This window comes from Schistocerca nitens, chromosome 1 (genome assembly GCF_023898315.1).
Source record: "Schistocerca nitens isolate TAMUIC-IGC-003100 chromosome 1, iqSchNite1.1, whole genome shotgun sequence".
Taxonomy (NCBI): domain Eukaryota; kingdom Metazoa; phylum Arthropoda; class Insecta; order Orthoptera; family Acrididae; genus Schistocerca; species Schistocerca nitens.
The window spans coordinates 116448261-116474184 of NC_064614.1; the positions used below are offsets into that span (position 1 = coordinate 116448261).

Genomic DNA, 25924 nt, shown 5'->3' on the forward strand with positions numbered 1-25924 from the left:
TCCCAAGGTATTTTCGGTGCATATTTTGATGAAGTTTGTCTCCTTCGAAATAGACATCGAGGGCTCTGTGAGCCGATCTATTGGACAGATGAAGACTTGAAACTACTGTTTTATTTAAGTTTAGTTGTAACCTCCATTTGCGGAAATAGTGGCTTAAGATATGTTGATCAGAACTTAGGATTTCTTCAGTTCTTTCAAAAGCTTTGTGTTAGGCAGCTATTGCCCAGTCCTCTGCATAACCAAACTTTCTGGACTGTGTTGGAGGGATATCTGATATATAGAGAGTAAACAAGAGAGGAGCAAGGACGGATCCCTGTGGCAAACCTTTATTCAATACTTTTGGGCAGTTGGTGTCTTTTTGCGTAATCGCAGTAAATGCCCTTCCAATTAACATGTTGTCAATTAGTTTTGTTGTCTGTTGGCATGGGACAATTTGCAATAATTTATAAAGCAGTCCATGCTTCTAAACTTAGTTCGACGAAAGCAACTGATGTTTTTTTTTGCTTCATTTAGTGTCCTGCTTCAATAGATGTTGTTAATGATAAGACTTGATCAGTGCAGCTCCGTCCTGAACGGAATCCAGTTTGCTCAGGAGGAAGGTTCTGAAAAATTACTGGACTAATCCGATTCCATAGAATTCTTTGACAATGACTCCTCCCAGCTCTACAATATTAGTCGCTAAATATCTATTGTTAACAGTTCGTAGATTTTTCACATCCCACCAGCAGAGCTATCCTTCGATATATTTGGCTGCGTAATTTTTGACTTAGGCGTTTCGTTTCCTAACTAGAGTTTTTTATCGCACTAGGAACCCCTTGAGTGCAAAGTCGCAAAAGACCAATGTTGTTTACGGCATTCGACGCCCCTCATATTGTATACCGTGCAACCACAATATTGGCTGCTATTGGCACCGAGGGTGAACACGGTATGAGGCTACGTAGCGTAGTTGAACTTCTTACTCGGCGAGTAACTCACAACAGTGCTGTAGTGCTAGTGGTGTTGGTGTAATGCACAGCAATGGCAACGATAAACAAAGGAGACATTTCATTAGATCTACAACAGTAGCTGAAGTTGGTATTTCGTCAGAAAGAAACCCAAGGAATTTTGAGAGTGAGAAAGAAGTGGCAGATGAAATATTAGCGTTTCTGCAAGATGAGTCAGTGGTGTTGTATACGCTCGACTGTGCGGACAATGAACATGAGCGGTACAATGATGATGACACGTACTTACCAAGTGAAAGTGATACTGAAACAGGTGACTAGGCACGTAGTTCATGATCCTTGGCGGCAGAGAGCCACAAATCCCGTCTCTTGTGAGACGTATTAAAGAACAATCGTTGTCCAAAGTACGGGTTCTACACATAATTACGTGCAGGGAAGGTCAACCGCAGCACAGTGAAAAAACAATTACGATCAGATTTCGAACATGTCCGCAGCAATATGACCGTGTAGTGCATAAGGAAAACTACGGGTATTCAAGGGAGAACAAGGCGCACTTGTTACAAAAACTGGTGTATGGGCGTTTCAAGGGTACTCGATACAATTTACAGAATGTGCCTGTTAGTGACCTACTAACGTTATGCACATCAGATTGTGCACCACATAGATTACAGTGATTCCAAGGCATACAGAGGATGGTTGCATAGCTTCAAACAGTGCAACACACTTGGAAGGCGAAAGTTAACGATATTTCAAACAAAGCATCAACTTGGCGATGCACAGCAAACTGCGGAACCAGCCCGAAATTTTGTAGTTGAGATATACAGACTTATTCCGTCGTTCAGTACCAATTTTTCTTTCAACTGCGACCAATTGAGATATGAAGAGGAAACGCATGTGAAAGGACACCTAGAAATTAGACGCACCAAGTGAGTTGTATCAAGATTGACTAGCATGAGTCTCTTAATGCGTTCGTTTAACGTTGTGTCGACTGTTAATCTGGAGGGTAAATTGGCTGTAAAGTTATTTACTATGCTGCGAGAAGTTGGAGGTGTTCTGACGCACACGATTCTTTCTCGTATGCGTTATCTTGCAAGGGCAGTAGGGAATATTTACGACACAGCAAACAAAAGTGGGAAAATGGGCGTGAGAGAACTACAACTACGGTATGAGCCCTGCTCGCTTGATTTCCTGGTCTGCGTATAAAAATCATACCTCTTTGGAGCAAACTATACATGCTGAAAAGTGTGTGACATTTCAATTCATACCAATTAGAACCACTAGACAAATTCCGCCACCGGATGTTTGTTTATCGCACTAGCTACAGCTACGCCTTAAGGGCAACCAGTTTCACGAGAAGTCCCACGACAGGCTGTTTCGCATTCGGTTGCATGCCATCACATTTCATTAGTTCTCATCACCCCGTTAACCAGTATGATTCTATGTGCTTGTTCAAGACCAGATACCTAGCTGAGCGTCCTACACGGATCGTATTTCCCAAGAAATTCGTTTTCGATCTTGATGGCGCGAACCTTTGTGATCACTGTGGTTCACTACTTTTTTTGTGGTAAGTTCCTATGGGGCCAGACTGCTGAGGTCATCGGTGCCTAGGCATACACACTACCTAATATAACTTAAACTAACTTACGCTAAGGACAACACACACACCAATGCCCGAGGGAGGTGTTCATTGTGCAAGTTAATGCTTTGTTTTGAACATTTCTTGATTATCGACGATGTCCATTTCGTGAAGTGTAATACATACATCCCATACAAGGTTGATCTTTACACCTCTCGGACACTCAGTTTCTGTCACCGTCCTAATACACATTGTGAGTCATTAGAAGCTAATATTTCTCCTGTGATAACTGTTAACGCAACACTTTCAAATGAACCTTAGTAAAGGCAGAACTTTCAACCACGCACTCAAGGGGTTCCTTGTCAGTTTGAAAATCACTGAAGTGCCAAAGAAACTGGTACACCTACCTAATATCGTATAGGGGCCCCGCGAGCACGCAGAAGTGCCGCATCAAGACGTGACGTGGACTCGCCTAATGTCTGAAGTAGTGCTGGAGAGAACTGACACCATGAATCCTGCAGGGCTGTGCAAAACCCGTAAGAGTACGAGGGGATGGAGATCTCTTCTGAATAGTACGTGGCAAGGCATCCAAGATATGCTCAATAATGTTCACGTCTGGGGAGTTCGGTGGCCAGCGGAAGTGTTTGAACTCAGAAGAATGTTCCTGGAGCCACTCTGTAGCAATGCTGGACATGTAGGATGTCGCATTGTCCTCCCGAAATTGCCCAAGTCTGTCGAAATGCACAAAGGACAAGAATGGATGCAGGTGATCAGACAGGATCCTTACGTACGTGTCACCTGTCAGAGTCCTAGCTAGACGTATCAGAGTTACCATATCACTCTCAATGCACACAGATCACACCATTACAGAGCCACCACCAACTTGAACTGTTCCCTGCTAACATGCAGGAACCATGGATTCATGAGGTTGTCTCCAAACCCGTACACGTCCACCCGCTCGATATAATTTGAAACGAGACTCGTCCGACCAAGCAACATGTTTCCAGTCATCAACAGTCCAATGTCGGTACTGACGGGCCCAGGCGAGGCGTAAAGCTTTGTGTCGTGCAGTCATCAAGGGTATACGAGTGGGCCTTCGGCTCCGAAAGCCCATGTCGATGATGTTTCGTTGAGTGGTTCACACGCTGACACTTGTTGACGGCCGAGCATTGAGATCTGCTGCAACTTGCGAAAGGTTTACACTTCTGTCACGTTGAACGATTCTCTTCAATCGTCGTTGGTCCCGTTCTTGCAGGATCTTTTTCCGGCCGCAGCGATGTCGGGATTTGATGTTTTACCGGATTCCCGATATTCACGGTACACTTGTGAAATGATCGTACGTTAAAATCCCACTTCATCGCTACCTCGGAGATGCTGTGTCCCATCGCTCGTGCGCCAACTGTAACACCACGTTCAAACTCGCTTAAATCATGATAACCTGCAGTAACCGATCTAATAAACGCGCCAGACACTTCTTGTCTTATATGGGCGTTGCCGACCGCAGCGCCGTGTTCTGCCTTTGAATTTGAATACGCATGCCTATACCAGTTTCTTTGGCGCTTCAGTGTATTTGCCCTAGGCCTTGATGACAATATAAGCTTGTCAAGTGTCATGGTTGTGGACGGTTGTTGATTTGTTTTTGAACTTAAAATTTCTTCGTGACGTTTGAGACTGACCAGAGATCTCCATTACAGGACTCATCTGTTACTCGTGCGTGTACTCCGCGGGAGACAAAAGCAAGGCGTGTGTGGACAGCCCAGACATGGTCACGTCGGGCAGTCCCAAGGTCACCTGCAAGACCGAGCAGAAGTACTGCACCATCCAGCGGCAGGAGATCCGCTCCACTGGTGAGTACAGCTCTCACTGTGCTGTTTTCATTCATTTATTTATCGTTTGGTGCACATCGTAATATATATATATATATATATATATATATATATATATATATATATATATATATATATATATATATATAACGTTAAGGCTAACAGAGTTCGTATGTACATACATTGAGGTGACTAAAGTCATAGGATACCTCCCAATACCGTGTCGGATCTCCTTTTGCCTAATGAAATGAAATGTCGTGTGGCTAAGGCCCCCCGTCGGGTAGACCGTTCGCCTGGTGCAGGTCTTTCGATTTGACGCCACTTCGGCGACCTGCGCGTCGATGGGGGTGAAATGATGATGATTAGGACAACACAACACCCAGTCCCTGAGCGGAGAAAATCTCCGATCCAGCCGGGAATCGAACCCGGGACCTTAGGATTGACATTCCGTCACGCTGACCACTCAGCTACCGGGGCCGGTTTTTGACTAATGTAGTGTAGCAACTCGATGTGACATTGACTCAACAAGTCGTTGGAAGTCCCTTGCAGAAACATTGAACCATGCTGCCTCTATAGCCGTCCATGATTACGAAAATGGTAAATGGTGCCGGTGCATGATTTTGTCCACGAACTAATCTCTCGACTATGTTCTGTAAATGTTATGTGGGACTCATGTCGGGTGCTCTGGCTGACCAAAGGGAGAAAAGGATAATGCAGATAATTTTAGACCTATTTCTATGCCATCAGTGTTTGCAAAAGTTATCGAAAAGGCTGTGTATGTAAGGTTAATTGTTCATTTTATATCACACGATTTGATATCAAATGTACAGTTCGGCTTTAGAAGTCGTTTGACAACTGAAAATGCTGTATTCTCTTTTCTCTGTGAGCTATTGGATGGGCTAAACAAAAAGTTTCGAACGCTTGGCGTATTTTTTGATTTAACAAAGGCATTTGACTGTGTTGATCTCACAATATTGCTCCAGAAGTTGGACTATTACGGAATAAGGGCAGTAGCTCACAATTGGTTCACCTCTTATTTTAGCAACAGGCAGCAAAAGGTCATTATTCACAATGATGATAATGGCTGTGATGTGGGATCTGAGTGGGGTACTGTCAAGTGGGGGTGCCCCAGGGATCAGTGTTGGGGCCACTCCTGTTCCTTATTTATATAAATGATATGCCCTCTAGTATTATGGGTAACTCTAAAATATTTCTGTTTGCTGATGACACTAGCTTGGTAGTAAAGGATGTTGTATGCAACATTGACTCGGTTTCAAGTAGTGCAGTACATGACCTCAGTTCATGGCTTGTAGAAAATAAAGTAACGTTAAATCACAGTAAGACTCAGTTTTTACAGTTTCTAACACACAATTCAACAAAACCTGACGTTTTAATCTCACAGAACGGGCACATGATTAGTGAAACTGAACAGTTCAAATTCCTAGGTGTTCAGATAGATAGTAAGCTGTCGTGGAAAGCCCACGTTCAGGATCTTGTTCAAAGACTTAATGCTGCCATTTTCACTATTCGAACGGTATCGAAAGTGAGTGATACTTCGACACGTAAATTAGTCTACTTTGCTTATTTTCATTCACTTATGTCGTATGGAATTATGTTTTGGGGTAACTCTTCCCATTATAGAAGGATATTTTTGGCTCAGAAACGGGCGGTTGGGGCAATAAGTGGTGTGAGTTCACGAACCTCTTGTCGACCTCTGTTCACGAGTCTGGGTATTTTGACATTGGCCTCTCAATATGTATATTCCTTATTGTCGGTTCTTGTTACCAATATTAGTTTATTTCCAACAATAAGCAGCTTTCACTCGGTTAATACTCGGCAGAAATCAAACCTCCATTTGGATCTGACTTCCTTAACTCTTGTGCGAAAAGGTGTGCTGTATACTGCTGCATCCATTTTCAATAAGCTGCCACTCGAATTCAAAAATCTTAGCAGTAATCCACGCGCTTTCAAATCGAAACTGAAGAGTTTCCTCATGGGTCACTCCTTATATTCTGTCGAGGAGTTCCTTGAAACATTAAGATGATTCTCATTGTATTGCTGATAGAGTTTGCTTAAACTTATGGACTGATTTTCTTTCAGGTTCATGAACATTTATTTTTATCTGTTATTACTTTTATGTTGTAAGTTCATGTACTGACACGTTCCATGACCTTGGAGATTTGCCCCTCAGTTTGGTCCTACGGAACTTGACGTGTAAATAAATAAATCAATAAATAAAGCCTTTGCTCGAATTGCCCAGAGCCTTCTTCAAACCAACTGCGAACAATTGTACCCTGTTGACATGGCGCATTGTCATCTATAAAAATTCCATAATTATTTGAGGACATGACGTCAATGAATGGCTGCAAATGGTCTCCAAGCAGCTGATCGGTTCAGTTGGTCCAGAGGACCCAGTCCATTCCATTTAAACGTAGTCCACACTATTATGGAGCCACCACCAGCTTGCACAGTGCCTTGTCAACAACTTGGATCCACGGCTTCGTGGGGTCTGCGCCACACCCGAATCCCACCATCAGCTGCTACGAACTGAAATCGGGACTCATCTGATCAGGCCACGGTTCTGCAGTGGTGTAGGGTTCTAGTAGCATGGTCAGGAGCCTAGTAGAGGCGCTGCAGGCGCTCTCGTCCTGTTAGCAAAGACACTCGCGTCGATGTCTGCTGCCATGGCCCCCTAACGCCAAATTTCGATGCATTGTCCTAGCGGATACCTTCGTCGTACTTTCCGCATTGACTTCTGCGGTCATTTCACGCAGTGTTGCTTGTCTGTTGTCACTGACAACTTTTCGCAAACGCCGGTCGTTAAGTGAAGGCCATCGGCCACTGCGTTGTCCATGGTGAGAGAGAATGCCTGGAATTTTGTATTCTCTGCACACTCTTGACACTCGGAGTATTGAATTCCCTAACGATTTCCGAAATAGTATGTCCAATACGTCTAGCTCCAACTGCCATTCCACTTTCGAAGTCTGTTGATTTCCGTACTACGGCCATAATCACACGTCCGAAACCTTTTCACATGAATCACCTGAGTACAAATGACAACTCCGCCGAAGCACTGCCCTTTTCTACTACATGTATGCAATACTACCGCCATCTCTATGTGTGTGTATCGCTATCACATGACTTTTGTCACCTCGGTGTATTATGAATAAAACTTAGTTACAAATAAATATCTAAGCTGTGGATATATTTAAATACCTCTTCTGTTACTGCAGGGAAATCGTTGAAGGGTCCATGTACGCTCTGTTTGGACAGTCTTCCACTAAGTGTCGAATTGTTTCCTCCGCAGTCACATTTTGTAGATAGCTCATTTCAGAGTATGCTGATATAATACGTCCATACTTAACAAAATGATACAGACTCTCGCTGGGCGAAAGACCCGAACCTAAAAGCTGGAAAATTACACAGGTCAAACCAATAGTTAACAAAAATCTGTTGTTCTGTATATACATAAATCATTTGGTGGACAGGTGGGCAGCAACCTGCGGTTGTTTGCTGATGATGCCATGGTGTACGGTAACGTGTCCAAATTGAGTGACTGTAGGAAGATACAAGACGACTTAGACAAAATTTACAGTTGGTGTGATGAAATGCAGCTAGCCCTAAATGTCGAAAAATGCAAGTTAATGCGGATGAGTAGGAAGAACAAACCTGTAATATTCGAACACACTATTACTAGTGTCCAGCTTGACACAGACAAGTCGTTTAAATCTCTGGGTGTAACGTTGCAAAGCGATATGTGGTGGAACGAGCATTTGAGGACTGTGGTAGGAAAGGCAAATGGTCGACTTCTGTTTATTGAGAGAATTTTAGGAAAGAGTGGTTCACCTGTAAAGGAGACCACGTATAGGACGACCTACTCTTGAGTACTGCTCGAGTGTTTGGGATCCGTTCCAGGTCGCATTGAAGGAAGACATCGAAGCTATTCAGAGGAGAGCTGCTAGATTTGTTACTGGTAGGTTCGAACAAGATGCAAGTGTTACGGGGATGCTTTGGGAACTCAGATGAGAATCCCTAGAGGGAAGGTGATGTTCTTTTCGGGAAACACTATGAAGAATATTTAGAGAACCGACATTTGACGCTGACGGCCGAACGATTCTGCTCCCGCCAACGTACATCGAGCATAGGAACCAAAAAGATAAGATACGAGAAATTAGGGCTCATACAGAGGCGTAAAGACAGTCATTTTTCCCTCGCTCTATTTGCGAGTGGAACAGAAATGGAAATGACAAATAGAGGGTACAAGGTACCCCCCGCCACACACCTTACGGTGACTTGCGGAATATCTATGTAGGTATAGATGTAGATGTAGAACTACTGTATTTGTTGTTAGCAGTTTAGCTGTGCTTCACAAGAAAAGAGAGAGACAATACATTAAAAGGATTGGCCTCTTTGCCATAAAATACAAGACAAAAACAGTGAAGCTCCAGAAAGGGAAGAGGAAAAGAAATGAAACTGCAGGAAGTTTGAATAAAAACGCCTTCTGTCACAATTTTTTCGTCTTTTAATCAATTACATGATGCATTTCGGACCCTGTGGGTCCATCTTCAGTGCACGTCGCATGACGTGATGTGCGACAACAGTATGAACAGTATGAACGAACCAACGTATGCTGACCTCAAAATGTTAAAAATGTTCTTTCTTGTTTGTTTGTAAAATGTATTTCACCCCACTCAAGAGCTAAAGTAAATTATGTATTAGACGATTTGCGCCTGAAGATTGATCCGCAGCGTCCGAAACGCACTGTGTAATTTAATAAAACACGAAAACGTCGTGACTGAAGGCGTTTTTGTTCGAAGTTCCTGTGTGCTGAACACAGTCAGGTTCTCAGCTGCAAAATATGGATAACATTAAATTGAAACTACAGGGTTTGAGAGGGTGTGTGATGTAATTTCGGTGAGTACAAAATCGAGTCAAAATTGCAAAGAACTTGCCAATATGAGGCCACTTGTTGGTATGACGTTGCACCCCCTCTGGCCTGGATGCACGCACTGATTCGATCTGGAAGGGTGTCGTAGAGCCATAGCATACCCCTCCTGATGCAAACTGGCCCACAACTGTTGTAGACTGTTCTCTGGTATCCTTGATACTTGCGGTGGGACAGAGTTGATGTTTGCGATGGTTCCCACATGTTCTACTGGGGCAGCTCTTCTTATCTTACTGGCGATGGAGTACCTCAGCATCACAAAGACAATTCGTAGATGTGTGGGCCATGTGTGGAAGAGCATTGTCCTGTTGAAAACTGGCACAACGGTGCTGTCGTTCGTGAGGTGACACATGAGGGCCCAGGATGTCTGTGACATAACGTTTTGCCATCTGAGTTCCTTCATTCTCTACCAGCCGCGAGCTGAAGCCATACCTGACGGCCCCTCGCAACATGATGCCAGGAGTAACTGTGCTGTAACTCTCCTAAAAATTGGAAGAACGAGGCACATACACTGGTCGCAGTCACACCCGCCAACGTTGGTCATACGGCGTAGTGAAGAATTTCAAATCATTGCTGAATACAGTTAGCTGTCCATGCTTCCCGGTCACTCCACCGCTCCAAGCGCAGCCGTTTACCTTTTGGTGGTAACTGCAGCCTAGATATAGGACGGTAACTGCCAGTTCACTTGCTGCTACTTTCAAAACTGTATGTAGGTAGTCAAATAAATTTAGAGAAATTTAAAAGAACTGATAATTTATACGTAAAATGTCCTGTACTAAAGGAATTTTCAGTGATTCCGAAACTGCTCTCAGATTATTCGAGTGAGTAATACTTCTGAAGCTTTGGAGGATTTAGTATTCTAATTTACCTTTTAGTAACATCAATTCAGCTGATGTGTTTGGGTTACAATTGTATGCATAAAAACATGGTCTTCAGTTCTCTAGCATCCGCTGAATATATGCTGCTTTTACAACAGTCTTTTAATTGCATCTGAATATTATACAACTGGTTCTCTTGTTCACTTGTTCATATGTGATTCAATTTTGGAAATAGCCAAATGAGTTGGTTCTCAAGAAACCTCTTATCTTCTATTGTCTTTAGTTGCTACTAATTCTCAATTCATATTAGCAAAATATGGGATGATGAATTAAACTGGTTTCAGCATTCGAAATACTTGCATGGATTTTTCACAGGGATCATAAAGAACAATTTCGGAGGGATTATATGGTATTAATGGTATCAGCAAGCAGTCAACAATATTGTTCTGTTGTCATAAATATGTCTTAGTTTTAAAGAAATGGAATTCACTTGTTATAAATTTCTGGTTAAGTTAAAAAGTATGTTGTTAGGTGTTGCAATTGGCATTGGTTCGATAATAGATTATGAAATTGTACCACAAGCCTTAAGACTAGGTACTACCTACTAGAAAAACATCAACCAATATAAAGTTAAACTAAATAAACCTTCGGTCACAATTTTTAGTCTCTTGACCAGCTTTCAACACTTTGATGAGTGCCTTCACCAGAAATTAAATATTCAAATTGGCGTGTTACATATAAGATAAATATCAAGCCAGAAAGGAGTTAGTCACAAAAATTTTAAAAAGAATACATGAAAGGCGAACCACTATGGGCTGCTCATATCTATAAAGCCACAGGTAGCAACAGACCTTTATAGGTATGAGCAGCCCATAGTGGCTCAGCTTTCATGTATTCTTTTTAAAATTTTTGTGACTAAAGCCTTTCTTGCTTGATATTTATCTTATACATGACATACCAATTTGAATATTTAATTTCTGGTGAAGGCATTCATAGAAGTGTTGAAACCTGGGCAAAAGACTAAAAATTGTGCCCGGGGCTTATTTAGTTTAACTTAAAGTTATACAATGGTCACTGAACTAAGCAACCCATGTTCAAAACTCAATCAATCTAAGTATTTCTAGAAATATCGAATGCCATTATTTAAATCCATTTGGAAAATATTCGAAACTCTTCCCGATAATAAAAATTACACAATGAGCTGTTGATGGTCATCACTGTGAAGACTGGTTTAAAGCAGCGCTTCATGCTACTCTATCATGTGCAACCCTCTTCTGCTCTGAATAACTACTGAAAACTACATCCCTTTGAACTTCTTACTGTATTCAAGGTCAGTGGTCCACACCTCCCCCCCCCCCCCCACCCCTCGTCCCATACACACACTTGGTGCCATTACCAAACTATCAATTCCTTCGGAGGATGTGTCCTATCAATGAATTCCTTCTTTTTGTGAAGTTGAGGCATGAAGTTCTTCTTTCCTCAGTTCGATTCAGTAACTCCTCATTAATTATTCGATCTATCTATCTAATCTTCAGTATTTTTCTATAGCACCAAACTTCAAAAGTTTTCACTCCCTTGTTGCCTGAACTGTTCATCGTCCATGTTTCACTATCATACAAGTCTACACTCCACAGAAATACCTTCACAAAAGACGTCCTAAGACATACATTTATATTAGAATTTAACAAATGACTCTTTTTCAGAAATGCTTTCCTCATCATAGCCAGTCTGCACATTATAGCCTCTCTACTTCAGCCACGATCAGTTATTTTACTACCCAAATAGCAAAACTCGTCTACTGCTTCAATTCCCCGTTTCCTAACCTAATTCGATTATAACCCATTACATTTGTTTTGATTTTGTTGGTATCCATGTTAAAATCTGTTTTCAAGACACAATCCATTACATTCAACCATTCTTTCAAGTCACTTGCCTCCCATGACAGAATTACTGTGGCAGTCGCCGGCCGCGGTGGTCTCGCGGTTCTAGGCGCGCAGTCCGGAACCGTGCGACTGCTACGGTCGCAGGTTCGAATCCTGCCTCGGGCATGGATGTGTGTGATGTCCTTAGGTTAGTTAGGTTTAAGTAGTTCTAAGTTCTAGGGGACTAATGACCACAGCAGTTGAGTCCCATAGTGCTCAGAGCCATTTGAACCATTTGAACTGTGGCAGTCACTGGCAAACATGAAACTTTTTACTTCTTCTCTCTGACGGTTAACTCCCTTTCCTAACTTCTCTTTGGTTGCTTTACCCTGCTTCAGTCCCTTCTCAACTACGCTTTCCCTTTAATGTCCTTTCACTCTGGTAATGGCAATCCGTTTCTGTACAAGTTGTAAATAAACTTTCGCTCCCCATTTTTATCCAAGCTATCTCCAGAAATCCAAAGTGTGTAGTTTAATCAGTATTGTCAAAAGCTTTCTCCAAATCATTTCTTCAGCCTGTCTTCTAGGATAAGTCATATGTGCCTCGAGTGTTTGTACATTTCTGCAACGCGAAGTGATCTTCTCCGAGGCCTGCTTCTATGTTTTCCTATTCTTCTGTAAATAGTTCGAGTCAGTATTTTGCAACCACGAGTTATTAAACTGTTGGTTTAGTAACATTCACACGTGTCAGCACCTGCCTTCTTTGGAACTGATTTTGTTAAATTCTTCTTTAAGTGTGTGGGTATTTTGCCTGTCTCACATATTTTGCACACCAGATGGAATAGTTTTGTCACGACTCTCAAGGATCTCAGAGGAATGTAATCTGTTTAGGGGCTTTGTTTCCACTAAGATCTTTCAGTGCTGTATCGAATTTTCTCACAGCATCATCTCTCCCACTGCATTTCCACCAACTTCTTCCTGTTTATCCATAAAATTGTCCTCAAGTTTGTTTCCATTTTATAGACCTTCTATACCGGGTGATTTAGTGATGACGATACAAACTTTCAGGGATGATGGAAAAGGGTAAATGTGACAAGGATAAGTAACAATCGTTCTGGTACTGGTACTGCTCTTCCTGAGATTGTACTGTTCTTGCTATGGTGGTAGGTTGGACGTCTTTCAGCGATGGCAATATTGACCAAAACAGGTAAAAAGATGTCTAGTAAACATGGGCTTCAAAATACATACCTAAAGGGGAATAAGCACTTGTTCACCTTCGATACTGTGGAGCACATCCTTCTCCTGCAACCTCTTTCGTTTCCATATTTTTGAAGGAGTTACTATGAATGAAAACAACCTGCCAGGGTAGCCGAGAGCGCTAACGCCCTGCTTGCTGGACTCGGTTAGGCGCACCAGCCCTGGATCGAATCCGCCCGGCTGATTAACGACGAGGGCCGATGTGCCGTTCAGCCTGGATGTGGTTTTTAGGCGGATTTACACATCCCGCTACTCCATAGATTCCACTCGATGCAGACAGTTGGGGTACACTAATTCCATCCGGGGGGGGGGGGGGGGGTACGGGGTGGCGGCAGGAAGGGCATCCGGCCACCCCTTCAACATTAACATGCCAAATCTGATTAACGATGGCTGACCCTGCGTAACTGCGGGACAAGGCTCAAGCGATAGAATAATACGAACGAAAACAAGAACTAAATCTCCAGTAAATATGGACTCTAAAACGTATGTCTTCAGAACTATGAGCACTTATTCATCTTTGTCACTGTGAAACACATCTCTTGTACCGAACATGTGTTCATAGCTCAGTAGGTATGCACTTTAGACGCCTTGCTTACTAGACTTTTTTTTCTAGTTTTGGTCCATACTATCACTTCTGAAAGTTGCCTACCCTACAATCTTAGCAACAACTGTACCATCTTAGCAATAATAGTGCCGGTACATGTATTCCACTGTCAGAGGTATCAGAAAGATTTTCGCTTATAACCAGTGTCCCTTACCTGACTGACTCATTTACTCTTCTCCATCTTCCCTGAAAGTTCGTAACATCGTCACGGAATCAGTCTGTATATTCCTTTAACTGTGAATTGCGTCTGCGCTACACCAGTAAAGAGCAGTCCTTTGGAATTCGACGATGTGTAATAAAAACAAAGTCGAGGACGAGCCCTTATAGATGGCGACGTGTTGCAGGTGAAGTGAACTCGTTCTTCCGCGGCTGTGCGGAGGAGCCCAGCTTGAAGGACACAGTAATAGAGGACGACTCGTTCAAGACGTACTTCCGCTCCTGCCAGACCAACCTGTGCAACGCCGGGGACGGCCTCAGCTCACTCGGCGGCGGCGGCGCTATTCGCGACCCGGGTGCGCAGGGCTCGCTCATCGTGCCCGGCACAGGTAGCGGCGCAGGCGCAGTCGCGCCGGCCTACGGCCGCTGGGTGGCGTTGCTGGCGGCGGTAATGGCGGCGGTCGCCGGCCGGGCACTCGCCGCCTAGCCAGAGGGGCCGGAAGTCGGTCTTGCCGCCTAGCGCGGGCAGCTGCAGCAGCGCCACGAAGCGAGCGCTGGCGGCGGCTGCGGCTGGACACCACCTCGCCGACTAACGAGAGTAAGGACATGCCGTGTTGCCAGATCATGGACGCTGAGTTCGATTTCATCGTCGATATCGAAACATCGATAGCTAATAATAAACTCTGTGTTTTTAATATCAATATAAAATGACGAACATACAGAACGGCGTAAAGAGCAACATGACAATACGTGTAATATCATATTCATTAATCTACAAATACAGCAAAAATTAACGTTACATATCCCACAAGTCATTGTCTACAGCCTGTAATGCTTTTTTGTTACCTGTTTGTTATATCAGTGACGATCGAGGTACAAACCGATTCTTACTGCTGCTTCTATATTTAACGTACCACAGAATTCTCCCCCTTTATTGTAGTGAACTTCGCAAAAAACAAAGTGTTATAAAATTGAAAGGTAATAAAGTATTAACAACCACTGACATTGCTCAGATGCAAATACGACTTTTGTACACCAGTGTCATCACTTTGTAATCATCATTAACGTTGACATAGCCTGTGTAAAAATAAAAGAGTTTCAAAGTAAGAAACGGAAAAAGTAAAATTATTCGAGAACTAATAAAAAGAAACACCGGAAGAACCTTAATTGTGAATATGTTGTTTTCTTTAATATAAGTAGTTACATTTGCGAAGCTCAAATGTAATCCTACATTATTAACGGAAAATTCAGTTGCATAATTAGACGTATTATTTTTAGCAATTTAAAAAATCGAAAAATATGGTGGGCACTCTAGTTGACACCATGGAATCATGAACTGAATGGATGAAAGACATTATTCCACACTTATTTACATCAGTAGTCCATATTCCTGCCTTTTTTCCTTCGAAAATATTCAAATACAGCTCCCCAATAACACATCCCACGGTCGAAAAGGCGTTGCACTGGAGTTGTTAAGGGACATGTTCAGAAAAAAGTTCGTTTAAATGTTGAAAAAGTTAAGTCTTAGTGGCAATATCGAAGGTCGATTTTTTTCTCTTTGATGTCGATGTTATGTTATTTCAAAGACTTCATTATCGATGCTGAAACTAATTTGCAAACACCCGTCATCGATATTTTCTAAATAATGATGATCATCTAACGTACCTAACCCAGACTGATGTGCACACGGTGATGGGGCACTGACCACTAGCGAGAGAAATAGCGATCGTACAGAAGGGTGAACCATTCATCAATAGCTGTTGTTCATTACTGTCTTGCATTTTTTTCTTTACTTCCATGCCTTTATCATTTCCTCCCTGACACTGTCCATTAGTTTCTGTCTTGTTCTTCCTCTCCTTATCATCGTTCGCCTTGAAAGTACATGTAACGTTCCACTCATTATTGCTAAAATTTTATCATTACTATTTTTGTATTGCACTCATAATTTTTCTTTCAGTTTCTTCTCGCATCTATACTCTAATTTATAAAGCATTATTAGGCGTCCAGATGCACATACTTCATTTATTTTGTACATTTAAGAAACAGAATTTCAATTTAACCATATTACATATTCAGTTTACTCAGCTGTTTTTTATAATTTAAAAATTCTTGTGCTGCATAAAGGTACTGTTTCATCAGAAATGACTTAAGGTTATATTTAAATGTATCTTTATTTCGCTGCAATTTTAACTCACTAATTGGGCTGTTGAATACTTTAACTGTTACCTGTGAAACACTTGCATGATGCAATAGTGTTCTACACTGAGACATGTGTATTACTGATGTTTCTTGACCGAGCAAGGTGGCACGGTGGTTAGCACACTTGACTTGCATTCAGGAGGACGACAGTTCAATCCCATGTCAGGCCATCCTGATTTAGGTTTTCCATGATTTCCCTAAATCGCTTCAGGCAAATGGCAGAATGGTTCCTTTGACAGGGCATGGACGACTTCTTTCCCCATCCTTCCCTAATCTAATGAGACCGATGACCTCGCTATTTGGTCTTTCCTCCAAGTCAATACCCCCTCCCCCAACTGTCTGATGTTTCTTGCACTGTGGCCATGGACATGTTTATTTTGTTATAGATATCCAGTACTGTCTAAAGGATACTTTTTTTGCAAACAGGTTCTGTTCATATATCATTATTTTCAGGTATATGAAATGTGGTCTACATGTTTCCAGTCTCTTTAGGTCGGAGATAGCCCTGACTGCTCTTTTCGCATCCTAAAGATTTTTATGCTGGTGGCTGAGTTTCCCCAGGAGATAACCCCTTATTGGGGTAATGAACTGAAATATGTGTTATATGCGAGAATGACTATTGTGTTGCTTGCACTTTTGCTTAACACAAAAAGAGCCTACCAAGCTTTTAAAACCTTTTTTCCAAGTTCTTTCACATGGCAATTCAACTTTAAAGTGTACCCTTATCACTAGAACGTTTGTTTCAGCAAATGATTTCAGTAATCTGTTGTCAAGATACGGTGTTGTATCAAATTCTTGTACAAGTGGAGATGAGTGGAAATGCATAAGTACAATTTCTTATTTATTATTATTTTATTTTTTTGAAACAAGCTAGTAACTAGGGACATTGAGGTATCTGTTACTACTTTCATAGAGATTTTGTCAGCAATTGTTATTAAAATGCTGGTGTCATTAGCAAAAAGCCATTTAAGTGATTGATGTAAAGGAGGAACAATAGAGGTTCTAAGACAGAGCCTTATGGCACTCCATACATTATTGGTAATTTATTGGATAAATGTGTTGTTACTGTAATAACATTTTCTTTAATGTCACCAAGCTTTTAAATCACCAGTTGCTGTCTGTCTTCTAGGTACAATATTATCCACTTATTTGGGATCCCTCTAACAACTTTTAAGCTAATTTGTGGATAAGAGACATTGTGGTTTACTCTCTATAGAGCACAATCTTTCTTTGATATTTCTAAAGATACATTTCTCACTTCTGTATTTCAATGTAGCCAATTAAACAGATTGTACTGACATATGCCTTTACTAATGTCATTTTACTTGTCACCTGTTTGCAATGTGTATGCATTGGCTAATATATCCTAAATATTCTGTCACTATGTGCTGATTCCTGTAATTTCAAAGTAAATATGTAACATAATTGATATTATATTAGTTTTTAGTTGAAACTGTCGACAGATGTGGTTTGCCTCAATTAAATAAAAATAACTTTTAAATTCAATAAACCGCAAGTACATTCCAATGTATCCCTGCCTGAAAGAATATACCTACTCTTTGTTCAGAATGCTATTAGAGAAGGGAGCTATGAGCGGAGGAAGTAGGCTCAACCCAACACATATAGACTGCTGCAAGGGGAGGAGGTGTGTGGAGAAACAAGCTTCAACAACCTTGCACAGTGTTGGCATTACACACGTGCTATTTTTTCATACAAGTGTCAATACATAAGCACAACTGACACAGGCAACTTTACAAACACTCAACCATTTTGTGTAAGTGCTTTATTGGTATGTTAATTTTCTATAGTAGTACTTACTCACAGAAATTCCGTTTAAGTTCTTTAAAACAGTCTTCAACAACATTTTAAAACATTTTCCTAATCAGTCTGTGTTGCAAAAAACCTTCTCAAATGTGTTGGAATGCTTCTTCTCATATTCTGAAACAAACACGTCTGACAGAACGATACAACATTCACTACCTGCACTACTGGCTAGTGTGATGTTGCGCATAATACTTATTGTATCCATACTGCGAAGCACTATTGGCCAGTCACAGTGGACACATACATGTTAGAGAACAGTAAGTGTGATTGCTTAGGTCTCAGAGTTGTTACTGCATTGCAGTAATTCACTCTGGTGTTTGGAGTGATATAAACACGAATTACAAAGCAGTATGATGTGCTAGAATATTATTCTGTATCTGAAAGTACATCCTCATATGTTTCACTTCGGAGTGAATTATTAGATTATTTTTATAACTTTTATTACATGTCAGATGCTCCCCTAACTATTTCGACCAGTGCTGTAATACGATACGTGCAGATATGCAGGACCGACACAGTTCTCCTTCATTAATGAAGAATGAATCTTCATTCTGTTTCTCCTTCCATCAAATGTTAGGATCTATTAATATGGTCTTTACAGATTCTCTGTGTATGAGACATAATAATGTTCCTGAATAGCTACATCAGTATGCGATTTATTCACATTCTAGGTAGTTCTATTGTGTGCTATCTCTTCTATGTGTTTTGTATATGAAATTCTGTACTCCATTCTACATTCATTTCCCTATCTTTTCTTGTGTGACCTGCCGTCCTTATCAGGCTCATAAGATCTGATGTCTGTTATCTTTTTTCTGTTTTTTTCTCTCATTTGTGGGGTTTCCTACCATACTTCCATACAACAGAGTCTGGGGAACCAACAGTCTGGTAAAAATTAATCATAGTATCTCTGCTTACTTTATTTTTTAAAATTTATGTGAAATCTTCCATAACATAATTAAATATTCTTCTTTTATTTTTATAATTCTGTGCATCTTGGAAAGATACGGTTTATTGTACTAAGCTAAATGAATTAATCCTTACTATCTGTTTATTTTCATTCACTACTTTAGAGGTTCAGGTCATGTAAATATAAAGGCTTTAGTTTTGTTGGAAGAAGTACCTAGACTCTATTCCGGTTCTTTGTTGGGGTACCTCGTTGTCACCAGTAAACGGAACAGTCATTACATATTTAGTATAATGCAAATTGAATGTGTACTTCCATGGCCGTAATGTATCACTGAATTTCAATTGTGATATTTCAGTTATGGCTGGGTATAAAACAATGTAGAGATGTTCTGTTTTTTCCCATATGGTAATTATTATTTATATTTGTAAATGCTCATCCTCTTGGTTACTTTCCCGACTTTTTTTTTATCAGAAACAAGATGGACAATAAACGCTTTTTGTTTTAGTTCCTTGGAATATTACATTGACATAACGTTGTTGATCATATTGATAGATGACCATTTGGGCAGTATGTACTAATTTACACTTACAGTTTCTAAGATAAAGTTTAAACTGTTTTACTACAGTAATAATTACTAATTTGTCACTTAAAACAACCTACCGACTAATGCTATAAAATGAGTGTTGTCATAAATCATTTGCCAACTGTATTCTAAATACGTCGGCGATATAATCTAATCGGTTGTCTTGTTCTCATCGCAGTGTCGTCAGTGTAGCGAGCGATTGTGGCTGGTGTGAAGAAAGAACCTTCTGGTGGCGATATGATGCCGATAGCGTACCCGATAGCGCCGGAATGCGCGAGTGCTCTCACGCCGAACAGAACCAGCCACGCCTGCGCTATCACTATCTTGTGACGCATAAGAATTTTTTCGTCCCTCTGCAGTCGTGATATAAGCTATGACATTTCGTAAAAACGGAGAGCAGCCAGTAATATACTTCGAAGTATAGGGAAGTCACCCAGTAAATGGTCGTAGTGTATCTCTTCTCACTTCTCTTTCTTGAGTTTTTGTTGTTTTAGTGGTATGTTCTTCCCTACCATCCTACCAATTTCTTCTTTCGAAAACAATAAGAATTTATCTACATCTACATCTATATGTACATCTACATCTTCGTGATTACTCTGCTGTTCAGAATAAAGTGCCTGGCAGAGAATTCAACGGATCACCCTCAAGCTGTCTCTCTACCGTTCCACTGTCGAACGGCGCGAGGGAAAGACGAGCACTTAAATTGGTCTGTGTGAGCCCTGATTTCTCTTATTTTATGGTGATGATCATTTCTCCCTACGTAGGTGGGTGCCAGCAGAATGTTTTCGCAATCGGATGAGAAAACTGGTGATTGAAATTGCATGAGAAAATCCCGTCACAACGAAAAACGCCTTTCTTTTAATGATCGCCACTCCAATTAACGTATCATGTCTGTGACACTATCTCCCCTATTTCACGATAATACAAAAGAAGTTGCCCTTCTTTGAACTTTTTCGATGTCTTCCGTCAGTCCCACCGCACAGCAGTACTCCAGGTTAGGGCGGACAAACGCGGTGTATGCAGTCTCTTTAGTAGACCTCTTGCACCTTCCAAGTGTTCTGCCAACGAATCGCATTCTTTGGTTGTCTTATTTGTAATTGTAATCCCTAAGTATTTAGTTGAATTTACAGCTTTCAGATTTGTGCAACTTATCGCGTAATCGAAATTTAGCGGATTTCTTTAAGTACTCTTGCCAATAACTTCACACTTTTCTGCATTCAGGGTCAATTGACACTTTTCGCATCATACAGATATTTTATCTAAAACATTTTGCAACTCGTTTTGGTCATCTGATGACTTTACAAGACAGTAAATGACAGCATCACCTGCAAAATCTAAGAGGGCTGCTCAGATTGTTTCCTATGTCGTTAATATAGATCATGAACAATAGAGGGCCTATAACACTTCCTTGAGGAACGCCGGATATTACTTTTGTTTTACTCGATGACTTTCCGCCTATTACTCCAACTATCACTATTACTATTACTTTCTGATAGGAAATCACGAATCCAGCCGCCCAAATATGGCGATATTCCATAAGGACGCAGTTTGGTTGGAAGACACTTGTGAGGAACGATGTCGAAAGCCTTCTGGAAATCTAAAACTATGGAATAAACTTGCCAATAGCTCTCATTACTTCATGAGTATAAAGAACTAGTTGTGTTTCATAAGAACGATATTTTCTGAATCCGTGCTGACTGTGTGTCAATGAATCGTTTTCTTCGAGGTAAATCATAGTGTTAGAACACAGTATATGTTCCAAACCCTACTGCAAATCGACGTTAGTGATATGGGCCTGTAATTTAGCGGATTACTCCTACTTCCCTTTTTGGGTATTGGTGTAACTTGAGCAATTTTTCAGTCTTTAGGTACGGATCCTTCTGTAAGCACAACGTCTTAATTGCAGTTTGTAATTATGGCTTTGTGGACTCCAGAGCACCGAGCATTCGCTGTCGAGGCGTATTTAAAAAATAAGGAGTCTCCCATCAAAGTTAAGCGACTGTTCCGTCGCCATTTAGACTTGGAACGACATGATGAAGTCCCGGGTCATCGGACGATTGTACGTGGGTGCAACTACTGCATCTACATGCAAAGAAGGAAAGTCCACGGCTTCGTAGGACATAGCGAACTGCGTAACAAGTGGAGAAGGCGCGTCAAGAATTCAATCCAAGCCCTCGCCGTTCTCCTGTCAGACATTCCTCGGCGCTAACAGTGTCTGACAGACCCCCAGCACTCCCATCCATACAAACTGCATGTCGCACAGTAAATAATCGAACAAGATAAAGCTGCCCGACGAATCTTCGCCTAACGCTTCCTGGAACTTTAGCAGCCGATCCGCAGATGCGAAACGATATTCTGATGTCGGATGGGCCCTTTTCCATCTAGACGACGGTGTAAATAAACAGAACTGCAGGCACTGAGTGCCACGTAATCACGGTAATCCTCGTCGGTTGCACAAGAAACCACTGCACTGTGTGGCGTGGATTCTTATGGAATCATCGGTACGTGTGTAGTGTTATTTACAAAACCCAGTAAGGGATGTATATGATAAGTAATGGAACATATTTTTCTTTATTTTCAATATGTGCTTCGACAATTTTGTCACTTTGTTTCGAAGTTCTGTCCTCCTTAAATCCAAGTATTCATTCTGTCAGAGCCTGTACGTAACAGGCCAAATATAGTTTGTAACACTATATCCCGATCTTGCAAATTTCTTTAGTTCAGACACGTTCAAAATGAAACTAAAAACGTCGAACTAAACATAGGAACGCAACGGACCACAAATAAATAATAAAATGAAATAATAAAAAGTAAGAGCTTGCAGAAATTATACATGGACATGTTTCATTATTATTTTCGAAATTCGTTACTGCGTTTTGCATTAAATTTATTACAACTTTAGGTGTTGGCAGTCATAGTTCAAACTTTACTCCTAGCCTGGTATCTTTGTTAAGGGTACCACTTGCTTTGAAGGTTTCGAACCTACTGATAGTCTTAAGACGAAAAGGGATGACGTTCAGTTCATTCAGTAACTATCTGTACAACATTCTACAGTATTTTTTCCCCGATGCTGTACATTAATCTTGACGTTTTGAACTGGCAGTGTTTCACTCCGTAACTATGAACCGTCAACCTACACAGGTATCCACTAAAATTGAATCAGCAGGAAGAATAGCGAACAACAAAATTTTACGTGTGCAGTATAGTAGGAAGAACATCAACAAATTTGTGCTTGATTTAGAGTTGTACAGGGGGCAAGATTCAGTCCACACAGCTGCCATATCTGGCAGCAACATCAGCTCTGACTCGGGTGGACACAGAATCGAACCGAGCGTTGATAACATAATCCAAGCTGTTCAAACTTTGTGCCAGAGTTCATCAACCCATGACGAAATATTTCCAACCGTGGAGAACGTACTGGTCAGGGCAACGGAACGCTCTACATTGAGGTAGGGCAAGAAAGCACTGGCAACGAGCGACGTGTGGCTACTCGTGCGTCCAGTACTGTCTTTGGGAACACCACCGTCAGTGCAGCTCTCTGCTGCCTCGTCAACGGAAACCGCCAACAGAGGCTGATGTGCAACTGTCTGTGGTGTTCTAGATGTCGCCTCACTGTCCGTTTGGATAAACTAAAGATAAAATAAATGGCGAAACAATAAGGTGTCAAAATGTATCCTAATACGTGGATGTCAATCTCGATCAAAAATTATCCTTGGACACAGATATCGAGCTAGCTTGTAATAAGAGCTTCGCATTGTGCAATAAACTTGTAAGTATTTGGGTTAGGTTTCACTTCCCTGCAGGTGTCATAAAACTGAATAATAACAGTTAACTTGCGTCGACAGTTGTGGTATGGAGCGAATGTTTTGGCCCATTGGCTCTGACTTGTAAAGCCTTCTACAGATCTGCGATGTGTCCAAGGAAATGTTATTGTGAGGTCCAGAGATGCTTTTGGCACAACCCCAATCGACTGTTTATTGGTAATGATAGGCTCTGACCCACTGATTTAATAATCAATGGGCAGCAATATATTGACTTAAAAGTCATGATTTCATAAAAGTAGAAAAGATAATGTGTTCTAATTGTCAAAATGTAAAAGAGATTAAGAATCAAACTCTAAACCTATGGCAGGAAGATTGGGATACATCGCAAATCACACACAAAGTTTTCCTCTGTGAGGGAAAGAGTGACAATGAGGTACTTGACACCTACAAAAGGACTAGTGCACTTCCTGTTGGGCCACAGATCATATCAGGTGTAAACACACTGGATAATGGAAGCCTAATCTGAGTGCGAACGTTGGCATGAAATGTGTACCTCAGCTTTTCAGTGTCCCTTATATGCAGAAGTTGACTCCGTTCAAAGAGATCTTAATATCAAATCTCATAAACGAACTAATAGAAAATCCTCAACAACTTGTGATACTGGATGACATTACAAAAAAAAAATTCAAACCATGTACAGTTGGAATTTCAGAGGAGCCAATTGCGCGAATGGTAGGAGGAAAATCCGTATGTGCCGAGTAAAGGCACATACTGGCAACAGACTACTGTGTATCACAAATTATACATTGATCACGGCTTCAGGTATTTTCCAACTTAGTTTGGCCACTGTGTGGAGTTTGTAATCAAATATCAAGGCTACACTGGGAAAGTAAGTGAACATATGTGTTGAAAAATTGATTTGGACCTTACAACTTCGGAATGGCATAGAAATTTATTGAGATATCTTACGGAATCGGTAGATACGTCATTTTGTAGTAAACAACCTCAAGTTTGATTCATGTAGTGCATCGGTACCCCATGCCGCCACCAGGAGCTCCAGTGTAGTACACAGTTAAAATAGCTACTTTCACTGGTGTGAAGCATGCTCGCTGTGTGTTTTAGCACGCCCGCTGTGTGTTTCGGTTTCATGGGTGTTCACTCTGCAACAGTGGCATGGTGAACACCCACAATGCAACCCTGGAACGCGTTCGTGACTGCCACAAAGGTAATGTGTTTTGTTTCAGTAGAAAAATGAGAGTGTACAGTCTTATCATCTTCATGGAGAAAAATGTCACTGGTATTGTGCATCTGGAAACGCTTGAAAACTTCTTAATTCCACAGATCGATGAAGACGACCGAGATGGGATGTTTACTACAAGCAAGATGGTGCACCACCTCTTTTCCTCACGGAAGTACTAGTTTTCCTCCATAATCGCTTCCGAGGTCGATGGATTGTCCGTGAAGAACCTATCGCGTGGCCACCTATCTCCCCAGACTTGACAGCACTGGATTTCTGTCTCTGGTGATACATTTAAGACCTTGTATATGTTCCTACCCTACCAAACAATTAAGCCTACCTGTCTACGATGCCGTTGTACAAGTTACGCTCGATTTTCTGCAACGAGTGCGGGAAGAAATTGGTTACCTGTGGGATGTTTGCTGCATCACAAGTGACAGTCACATCGAACCAAAACGACGCCTGATACATTTATGTGAAACTTGAGGTTGTTTGCTACAGAATGACAAATCTACCCCGATGCTGTAAGTTATCTCACAAAATTCCTATATTGTTCCATTATTCCAAAGTTGTAAAGCTCTTTGTGGAATGGGCAGGTGGGGGGGGGGGGGGGAGGGGTGGTGCGCAGCGCTTCGATCAGTAGTGAATTCATTGGCGTTGATCTCACCGGCTCTCTATTGTATTTTCTCTAATCTCGCTGCGATGCTGTTATAGGCCTGGCTACAACACGAACTTGGTAACCCAGATCGGCGTTTCTCAATATTTTTTTCGTGTGGAACACACCAAAGTACGCTTAAAACTATCGCGACGTACCCTACATGTGATTTTTTTATAGCTGCGAAAAAAGAAAACGCATAAAGGAAATAGAACACGTTTTTAGCATAAATCTAGTGTGAGATATACAATGAAGGAAAAAAAAATTGCAAAACCAAAAAATAATTAGTGTAGAGCAATGAAATTTCGGAATATATTTTTCTAGATAACATATTTAAGTGATTGTTGTTGTTGTCTTCAGTCCTGAGACTGGATTGATGCAGCTCTCCATGCTACTCTATCCTGTGCAAGCTTCTTCATCTCCCAGTACTTACTGCAGCCTACATCCTTCTGGATCTGCTTAGTGTATTCATCTTGGTCTCCCTCTACGATTTTTACCCTCCACGCTGCCCTCCAATGCTAAATTTGTGATCCCTTGATGCCTCAGAACATGTCCTACCAACCGGTCCCTTCTTCTTGTCAAGTTATGCCACAAACTCCTCTTCTCCCCAGTTCTGTTCAATACCTCCTCATTAGTTACGTGATCTACCCATCTAATCTTCAGCATTCTTCTGTAGCACCACATTTCAAAAGCTTCTATTCTCTTCTTGTCCAAACTATTTACCGTCCATGTTTCACTTCCACACATGGCTACACTCCATACAAATACTTT

At 41.3% G+C, this 25924-nt stretch overlaps 1 protein-coding gene across 1 annotated transcript in view; it reads left to right on the top strand.

Annotated features, from left to right (window-relative positions):
- The window catches only part of LOC126242201 (uncharacterized), a 90747-nt gene extending 73094 nt beyond the window's left edge, over positions 1 to 17653 (top strand). The window contains exons 2-3 of the mRNA XM_049948069.1: positions 4212 to 4364; positions 14173 to 17653. Coding sequence (XP_049804026.1) covers positions 4212 to 4364; positions 14173 to 14471 — 452 coding nt within the window. The 3' untranslated portion in view covers positions 14472 to 17653. The remainder of the gene's footprint in view (positions 1 to 4211; positions 4365 to 14172) is intronic.
- The last annotated feature ends 8271 nt before the right edge of the window (positions 17654 to 25924 follow it).